This window comes from Ursus maritimus, unplaced genomic scaffold (genome assembly GCF_017311325.1).
Source record: "Ursus maritimus isolate PB19 unplaced genomic scaffold, ASM1731132v1 scaffold_8, whole genome shotgun sequence".
NCBI lineage: Eukaryota > Metazoa > Chordata > Mammalia > Carnivora > Ursidae > Ursus > Ursus maritimus.
In genome coordinates, this window is record NW_024426996.1 from 17,167,311 (window position 1) to 17,177,663 (window position 10,353).

Sequence of the window (10,353 nt, forward strand, 5' to 3'; positions counted from 1 at the left end):
TCCTTAATTATGGCCCGTAAATATGCCAAGGAGTCCTTCCTCTGAAAGAGATCATGAAAGAGTGCATCCAGACGTTCGAGTCTGAGAAGGATCCTTAGTGTACGTGTAGCTCTATTCGTAGATTCCCAGGGAGTTTAGAGTCTGAAGTATGAGGTCATACCAGAGGAGCTACCAGTGCGTTTAAAGACTTACGAAATCACCCTCGTCATCCAGCCACAACGAACTTGATTGCTGTAAACAGCTGGTGTACTTACCTTCCATAACTCCATGAACATTCTTAACCTATAGTTCTGTATCCTCACAATGGGGACTTATTCTCTTTCCCCTCCTACCCTCATTCTTGTAAATCCACAATAAAGAACGAATCCTTTTTGCTCATGGGGGCATGAGGAGGAGAGTTAAGAATGAAGATGTTTGTCTTGCCATTAGCCAAAGATGGAGGGGGGCAGGGAGATAGCCACAACAGTCTAGGTGTGATTCTACTTACTTCACATTTTACTACCGATGACTACAAGCTGCCTTTTCTTCTTCAACCTTTTCTTCCTCACATGGGTCTGGGGGTGGAGAGGTGGGGAGGGTATCCAGCAAGACTGAGAATGATTGCCTCTAGGGCGAGAATTTATCCACTCTGCTTAGTAGAACTCCTCTTACCCCGAAAGGAACACCTATGGCATATTTATAGTATTCTAGGATTTATTGTCATGCTCAAATGTGGGAACATGAGAAGGGAAGGATAGTCCCATTTCATTAGAGTGGCTTATTTGTAATTGATACCACTTCTCTGGTTTCCTGTCAATTCCTCCCACATAGATGAATTAATCAGAATAAAGCATAATTAGAATTGAGTTTCTTTGGTTTCCAAACATGAAGAGAGCTGGGCCTTACTCTGTTCCAGGTGGCTGGATAAATTGGGCCTGTCGGCCAGAATGGGCATAGAAGTGGTGATGAGGCAAGTGCTCTTCGGAGCCGGAAACTACCACTTAGTGGATGAAAACTTCGAACCTCTACCTGTAAGTGATTGTTGTTTTCCCATTGCTGTGAGTAGCCTGGAGTATACTGAGGGCCTCTTGTTCCAACCTCCTATGAAGAATCAATCCTCTCAGGAAATTCGGTACTCTGAATAGGCAGCCAATCCGTGGAATGATGAATTGGAAGAAACCTTTTAATACTTTTGTGTCCCAAGAGAAGAAACTGAGAAGCAGGATAATGTTTTTAATGTGGGTCACTTGGGACATAATATGGGATTTTTAAATTTAATTTTATTTAAGATTTCATTTATTTATTTGAGAGGGAGCAAGCATGGAGGGGGGAGGAGCAGAGGGAGAGAGAATCTTAGGCAGGCTCCACACGGAGCGAGGAGCCCAGGTGGGGCTCGATCTCACAACCCTGAGATCGTGACCTGGGCCGAAATCAAGAGTTGGAAGCCCAACTGAATGAGCCACTCAGGCGCCCCCACATGACTTTTCTTATTTGATTTGCATAACCATCCTGGGAGTTGGCAAGGCAGGGTCTTAGATCCATTTTTCAGATGAGGAAGTTCAAACTGAGACATGGTTGGGTAATTAGGGGAGTCACACAGCTGTCCCATGTTACTCTAGAATCCTATACAAATCCCGGCTCTGAGGCCTGAATGCTTTCCACTCTAATAGTCACCACATGACACTGGAGTTAGATCTCCTTTATAATTGATTCGACTCTTCTCTCCAGTGAAAAATTTGAATGTAAGCAGAAAAACAAAAGGTGTTTGCCCTGTTGGGTCTACATTTCCTCAGATGAAGAAGGAAGAGTTGGGGGATACTCTGAGTAGGGTTCTTTAAAAAAACAAAACAAAACTTTTTATTATGGAAAATTTCAAAGTAGAGAGAAAAGCATATAAATCCCCAATTCTGTTTACTATGTAGTCCTCCCCACTCCTCACCTCCCAACCACTGGAGTATTTTCAAGCAAATCTCAGATGTATCACCATATCCATAAATAGGTCAATACGTATCTGCTTTATGCAAATATAAAATATTATTATACTGTAAAATACTAATTCCTCAGTATCATCAATGTTTAGTCAGTGGGTGTTTCACATTTTCCTTATTGTCTCAAGTGTTTTTAATGGCTTGTTCACATCAGAATACAGACAAGATCCATATATTGTATTTGGTTGAAATAGCTCTTAAGTCTGTTAATCTTGAAGTTTCCCCTCCGCTCCTTTTTTGTCCTGTGGAATTTATTAACTAAAGAAAGCAGGTAATTTGTTCTATAGTGTTTCCCATGTTCTGGACTTTGCTAAATTTTTCCTGTGCTATCCATTAGCTTGTTCCTCTGTTTCTTGGAAACTGGCAGTTAGACCTAGAAGCTTGAACTTACTCAGATTTTTGGATTTTGTTTTGTTTTGCAATAATTCTTCACAGATGTCACATGCTTCCAATAAGAGGCACATAATGTCTGGTCGTCTCTCTCTTTTCTCTCTCTTGCTCCCCACCTTTTTTTTTTAACTTCATAGCTAGTAGTGACTGTTGCCTAATCCATTACTTTATTCAGGAAGGGGGGTTGTAAGGTTCTAAAATAAGTTATTTTAGGGGCACCTGGCTGACTTAGTTGGTGGAGCAGGCAACTCTTGATCTCACAGTTGTGGGTTTGAGCCCCATGTAGGGTCTGGAGATTACCTAAAAATTTTACAATTCTTTAAAAAAGAAATTATTTTAATCTCTTAAACTGGTAGAAGTTTTGTTGTAAAGACTTGCCTTTGTGTGTGTGTGAGCGTGTAGTTGTGCACATCTAAAAGTTCTGCTTTGAGCTTTGCTTTGAATTCTTGGATGATAGACAAGAAAGAATAAACTCTCTCAGCAATGAATTACATTCTTGAGATATATCTCCTAGTGCTCATGGCCCTCTGAATTGTGCAAATATAGTCCTCCAATGATAAAAAGCAGCAGACAAGAAACTGCCCTCAGATTCATGGTGGGAACGTGGATCAAAAGGTGTAGTCCATTTAAATACTCCAGAAGAACAGTCACGGTCTCTGTAGGATTAACTGTTTGCTCACACTGTTTCTGTTAAGTAAAGAAATAAGATCTATTTTTGTTCCTTCTCTCCCCAACCACCATAACTAGGATTATTGGCTATCTCTTCTGTTCAAGAAATTGGTAGGCACCAGTGTGTTTATGGCAAGTGTGAAAGGTCCAGACAGAAATAAACTTCGAGTATACCTTCATTGCACCAACGTCAACCAGTAAGTGTGTAACACACCCTTTACCAGTCAACAAGTTTTCATCAGTAATATGTCCTTCCTCATAGGATGAGACTTAAATAATAATTAGTCAAAATAAAGCCACCCGTGATTTCCGGTGAGTGGGAACTCTTGAAAGAGTGAGGACCCCCTAGGAAGTAGGGGAATGGTTTGGATGGAAATTCTGAAAAGTGTCCATAGATTTAATTTTCTTATTTGTTTTAGTTTTTTCATAAGGCTAGGAAAAGCTCCTGTTTACATGGTTTATAATTTGAATTCCTAGGAACCCAGAAAATTCACTTTTTATTGTTTAACCTTCTTATGTTTGAACAGGGTTGGGCTGACCAGCTTCCTAGCAACTCAGCCTGGCAAAGCAGCAGAGATCTCAGAATGCTCTCACCCAAGAAATGGTAGTGTGAGGAGCAATAGTTTCGATCGTGTTTTCAAACAGGACCACATCAGCCGTCTACTGTAACCATGAAAGGAAGAGTAAAAAGAGGGCCAGCATCATTATAGATACGAATTCTTAGTATCCATGATTATGTTTTTGTAATTGAGTTTTTAATTGCTTAAGTTAGATAAATGTTTTTATGGAGTTAATCTATTTGCTTTTAGCCCAAGGTATAAAGAAGGAGATTTAACTCTGTATGCTTTAAACCTCCATAATGTCACCAAACGCCTGAGGCTGCCCTCTCATCTGTTTGACAAACAAGTGGACAAATACCTCATAAAACCTTTAGGGCTTGATGGATTGCTTTCCAAGTGAGTAATTTCCCTTTTTCATTTAAACTTTCACCAAGTTGATTGGTATTTATCAGAATAGAGTGTTGCTAGGGAGCAAAAAAAAAAAAAAAGGTCAACTATTTCAAGTTCTAACAATTCCTAATATTCAGGAAGTTTATATATGAATATTTATCAATACAGTTATAACTCACCCCGAGTCCAAAGCAGAAGGATATGAACACAAATTAGCAGTTACCTTAGGGAATAGTTTGTATTTCGAAACAATTTGATATGTCAAGGCACCCTCATGGCACGTAGATTATCTCTACAAACACAATTCTCAGTAACATAGTCACTAAAGCGAACGTACCTATGTATAATTGGTACTAAGGGCGTGGGGGTTGGTATACACATTACACCATGTGAGCTGAGTGTGATTCTCTTACAGTGTTAAAGTTGTGTTTTTATTTGGTGAGAGTAAGGGAAAAAAACGTCCGGACGTGTACCTTTTAGGTGGGTTATTTGAAGTTGGTTGTAACACATTTTAGTTTTAAAAAGCCAGTCATTAGGATATGTCTTATAAAAGACTGTATGCAACAGAACACCCACAATGAGCATGAGCCTGGAAGAGTCAGGCACACAAACATCATAAGATTCTGTCCAATGTGTGTTGGAAGGAGCTCTTTTCATCATGACTATTCTCACATTGGAGCGTAAAAAATTAAGAGTTTACAAAATGCTCACCATCTCCTCCCATCTCTGCAAATGCTATATGAGTGATGTTTTCTGTGATAATTAGCATCAGAACCTGAAAAGACAGTAAGCATGCTCTCCCCAAAGACCTACATTCCATAGACAAACATTACCATTGGATACCATTCCTTATTTTTTCCCTATGCTTTATTTTATTACAACCGTAATCATAAACCTCTAATGGGAAAGAGGGGGCACCCACAGATGTCTTTCCATACATAGCCTTTGTAGACATTTTTAATGGGCTGCATGTTTTATAAAAATACCATGATTTACTTACTCATTTTCCTGCCGTTTAAACCTTTTTTCCCCCTCCCTAATGTAAATAATGCAGATTTGGTTAACAGATACTTTTTTTCTATTTGGGTTCTGACTTTTTGAAATGTGTATTTTTGTGTCTGATGCTGACAAGGGAAAAGCTTTTCTGAAGTCACGGAATAATAGTTGTAGAGTTGGAAGAGTGTTAAGAGATATTTTAGGCCAACCTTAGAGGGGGAGTTTAGGCCATTCAGTTCAGCTTGATTCCTCCTCTTTGGGATCTGGCAGCCTCTCCCAGCAGCCGTCCTCTCCAGCAAGGGGAATGTCTCTCTCTGCTTTCCATCTGCCGTTGTAAGTTCTGTCCTGGAGAGCAGAGGTCAGAAACTATGCCTCATGCCTGTGCACAAGTGGGTTTAGAGGGCTTTTCCCCTATTTTCTCTGGTAGGGGAGGTAGTCATGCACTCCGTGTTAATTTTTATTTTTACTGAGTTGCCAACATTTAAAAAATTGATAACTTTGAAAATACCTGGATTTCTAGCTTAAGAATTCTTTAAAAACAGATATTCTAGGGGCACCTGGGTGTCTCAGTCAGTTAAGCATCTGACTCTTGGTTTTGGCTCAGGTCAGGATCTTGGGGTCCTGAGGTAGAGCCCTGCATTGGGCTCCACGCTTGGCAGGGAGTCTGCTTGGAATTCTCTCTCTCCCTCTCCCTTTCTCCCTCCCCTACCTCTAAAATAAATTAACAAATCATTAAAAAAATTTTCTTAAACAGATATTCTAGGAACTCTGGGCTTGTTTTCCCGAGGAGATGGAGTTGAACTGGGCTTGTTTAGACAGGCTCTTCTTAGTCCCTCTGTGACCCTGTTATCTCTGTGACCCTGTCCCACTGCACTTGTACATATAAATTCCTTGCCTCTTGTGGGCACTTGAGTTTGCTACCCTTAATGTGGAACAATGCCAAATACCTAATTTTCTCCAGAATAACTCTGATGTCTGCAGGACAATTAGATTGTTCTCTCCAGGCTTAGTATACCCATTTTCTTCAATGATTCTTCTCTTTGCTATATTTATCAGACCCCATTGCATTCTGATCACACATTTCATACTTAATGGAAAACTGGTGAGATTGTGGATAATGTTTTATTACCCTAAATTCTCTTTGATGAGTATACATTACTTGTACGTTTTTCTCTTTTAAAATGTTGCAAAAAATAAAGTAAAATGTTGCAAAAGTATCCCAGAGAAGTTTGATGAGTGTTCAGTCTGCACACTTGTTCATTCTAATGACCTCAGAGGGTTAAACAATGATCATCTTTTAAAAAAATCATTTTTCAGTTGAACAACTTGTATAGTGTCTACAGAAGGTCTGGTGTAGTAAGTGTCTAGTAAATATTTGGCGGACTATATTTTTAACATAAAAGCAGTATTTTATATTTCTCTCAGATAAATTTTACCCACCATCCCTAATTTAGATTCCTCTTATTTGCTAATTCCTTTCAGCTCTGTTTCATCTGAACCTTGACAAGCATATCTTCTATTTCTTGTCACCATGCTACTGACTTTAAAATACAAAACAAGACACTACCCTAGAATAAAACCCTACCCTGATTTACCCAGCCCAATGTAGAAATAACGCACATGCTTTAAGCTTATCCTCAGTGTATGGATAGCATCCGTTAGCTATCTTTACAGCTGATTAAACAATGTAGCCAGATGGTCTTGGGTATTATCTTGCCCATATTTCATCATCTGAACCCGCTGCACTATTAATTTACTATGATGAGATTTACCTTCAAGCTCTGTGGTGTCTCCTAAAGCATTTCTGAAGCTTCTTTATGTACCCTTGAAAATGGTCTCAAATTCATGCAGAACAGCTCTTACTACTGGCATTGAGAGGTACTTTCAAGGCCTTTTTTTGTTTGTGGTTTCCTGATGACAGTCATGGCCTTTCCTCCCCTATCTCATCTAAAAATGGATGTGATATAGGCGGTAAGACAAAACTCAGGCACGTGTGGACCGAGGGTAAATGCAGGGCGGGCTTGATAGCCCCTAGCACGATCATGGTTATCTTCTTCCGTCTGTGGGTACAGAGCCCAGAGCTGGGCAGCCAACCAAGGTTAAATGGAAACCAGTTTTTCTGCTGATACTTAGTGAGGATAGAGTTTGAGAGATCTTTAGAGATGAAAATTAAAATAATTCTCAACTGGAAACAACCAAATGTCTAACACTAGACAATTACTAAGCTACTATGCTCACACAATGGAATCCTGTACAGCTGTTAAAATGACGTAGAAGATGTGTGTGAGCAAATGTTAAGATATGTTAAGGGAAAAAGAATCAAGTTTTGGGAGACCATGTACGGTATGCTCGCTCTTGTTTAAATGAAGATATGCACGTATATACATAAAAAAGATGAAAAGAGATGAAGGAATATACATCAAAATATTAAAAATGGTTATGACGAATTAGCAGGTTACTTCTGTTATATTTATTTATCAGAATAACAATGACCACAGGTCATACTTCTGCAGTGCTTACTATATGCAAGGCACTCCTGTAAGTGATCCGCGTATATTACGTGTATTACGTATACGACATACATACAATTCTGACATTAACCAATTTCCAACAAGAAAACTGTTTTTCATATTGTAAAAACTTCATAGTGTAAAAAGCCCTTGAGAAAAAGATCATAACAATGTAAGCATCATTTAGAATTATGGAATTAACTATCAGTGGAACTGAAAGAAGACTAAAGGTTTTCTTTATAAGCCCTTGTTTATATTGGATTTATTGCTGTGAGCATCTGTTAATTTGATTTAAATAATGATAAATATGCACAAAAATAACACTTGTCCTTAAAATACTTTTCACATTTTTTTGACTTGGTTTTGAATTTGAATTCCAACAGTGGAATACAAAGAAAACATACATTTTTTTGGAATCTGTGGTTTAGTGAAACAATTATTTTTGTTTCACTCCAGCAATGTATATTCTTCCAAAATATCTTAACAACATAAGATATGCAAATGAATGCATAGCCTCCTGGGGAGTGGGGAGTTAGAGGGTTAATGGGCCCAGTTATAAGCAGAAAGTTTCATTGCCATTTTTAATGTTAAATTTGTGAAATTTACGTTCCATTCTATATATCTATTTGCCTTTTATAAAAAATTTTTCAATTATTTATGGGATAAAAATGCCACAAATCCAGAAGTTATGTCGTGTTTATCTTTTTTATACCTCCGTCATGGAGCCTAGAATAGATTATGTGTGTCCCATTTTCTGTAATGGGCCAGTTAGTAAGTATTTCAGGCTTTGCAGGCCATATGGTCTGTCGCAATGACTCAGCTCTCCCAGCGTAGCACAGAGATCATCTGGGTCGAATACTTACCCGATATAGTACTGAAATACAAGTTATATAATACAGGCTGTCACAAATTTTTTTGGTCGTAAAAAGACGACTTTTGTAGAGAAGGTGGCATCACACAGCTGGGCTAACTTGGATCTGTCTTTCCCCTTTGCAGATCCGTGCAGCTCAATGGTCGAACTCTGAAGATGGTGGACGATCACACCCTCCCGGCTTTGACAGAAAAAACTCTCCGCCCAGGAAGTTCACTGGGCTTGCCAGCTTTCTCATATGGATTTTTTGTGATAAGAAATGCCAAAGTTACTGCTTGCCTCTGAAAATGAAAGGCATACACTAGCCCTGAGATTGAATTTTTCAAGTATATTTATTGATAAGAGGAAAGCAAAACCCAAGCTATAGGAAGGCAAGCAGATACATTACAGATGAACTAGTGGGAGCTGCAGGGACCCTGGGACACTGTCAGTGCTAGATTTAGCATCGTCCTTTGTTCTAAGTAGACCACCGCTAATAATACCTTGTGCCAAACACTACGCTTAGGGCTTTGCATGGTCTATTTTTATTTAAGGTTATTAAAAAGGTATAGGGATGTTCCCAAGACAGCCAGAAGGCAAGAAAATGAAGGCTCTATGATTAATTTTAAGAAAGTGCTTAGTTGTTTTTATCTTAAAAAAACAGTCATTAAAAGATTGAAGGATCACTTATTCTATACGCTGTCTCTATGGAAAGAGTTCACTGCCACAATCTTCAAATTGTGTATAAATGAGAGACAGTCTCTTTTCACCTAAACAGAGAGCTAGAGTCAACTGCTGCTTCTCTTCTCTCTGTCTTTGTCAACAATACTGTGAGAGACAACAGACGGTTAGAAGGGATAGTACCAAAAAAAGAATTAATGACAATTCAGAGGGACTGGATTATGTAAATGTCAAATGAAATTTTACAGTGACTGTAAGTGAAATTGATTTGCCAAGAGGAGAAAATGTAACTCAATACATTATAACCACCTGTTAATGTTTACTTTTAATCTACCTTTAGTTCTTGTTTTAGTTGGGAAACTTTGGGCTGCAAGTAGCAGAACACTGTGATTCAAATGGCTTAAAGCATCAGGATGTTTTTAATCCCACACAACAAGAAGTTCAAGTAGGGAGGGTCACCAAGGAACCAGGTCCTTTGCCTCTCTGTGCTCCGTCACATTTAGTGTTGGCTTCATTCTCAAGCTGGTGGCATGATGGCTGGAGTTACTCCATGGACCCATTCAACCCGGGCAGCAGCTAGAGAAAGATGAGCAACTTTTTCTGCCTCCCCTTCATAGACTTGAAGAGCCCTTTCTCAGAGCTTCTCTGAGCAAACCTCTCCTCACATCTCCTTATGTCTTATTGGTCAGGAATGGGTCACATGGCCATTCTCCCCAGTCACTACCAACATCAATGAGATCCCTATAATTGTTTCCTAGTAATCCTTTGGAATGGAGAGGGTGCTGGGAAGTCTATGGCACTGACCACTATAGTTCTGTGCTTTTATCAGTGACAGAAGGAATTATTTTCTCCTGTATCTTAATTTTTAGAAATATAGTTCTCTTTCTATTTATGCCTTCTGTGAATATTGTCTCAATTAAATTTAAGTACATTTATAAGGAGCTAAAGACAGAACCTAGAGTTTGGATGCTTCAATACCCCTAAATTTTGTATATAAGTAGTTTTTATATTTTCACATTTAAAATAAAGTAATTTTTATAACCTCAATATTGCATGATTATTCTTTCAATAAAACTTAAGGCTAAAAAAAAAAAAAAAAAACCAAAAACCTTAAGCCTGCAGATCCTACGTTTGCAAGTCTTATTTTCCTTCAGCACTGTTAACACCTGCTACCTTTATCTGTCCTTGCCACCTCCCCCACGTGAGAAGCCTTGACTTGAAGAAAAGAGATCATCCGGTACAAACACAGTTTCCTCCCTCATCACGTAGATTCAATCATGATCAAAGTCCTGTCCTGTCTATTTTTCTTTTCCCTGTACCCTGTGCCACTTATTAAATTT

General features: G+C 38.8%; 1 protein-coding gene across 3 annotated transcripts in view; it reads left to right on the top strand.

Moving 5' to 3' along the window:
• The window catches only part of HPSE (heparanase), a 33,436-nt gene extending 23,376 nt beyond the window's left edge, over positions 1 to 10,060 (top strand). Inside the window, exons 9-12 of one of the 3 annotated variants that reach the window (XM_040624944.1) lie at positions 896 to 1,010; positions 3,105 to 3,223; positions 3,836 to 3,982; positions 8,479 to 10,060. In XM_040624944.1, coding sequence (XP_040480878.1) covers positions 896 to 1,010; positions 3,105 to 3,223; positions 3,836 to 3,982; positions 8,479 to 8,638 — 541 coding nt within the window. In that variant the 3' untranslated portion in view covers positions 8,639 to 10,060. The other 2 variants (XM_040624945.1, XM_040624946.1) reach the window with 2 other exon arrangements.
• Positions 10,061 to 10,353: the final 293 nt, after the last annotated feature.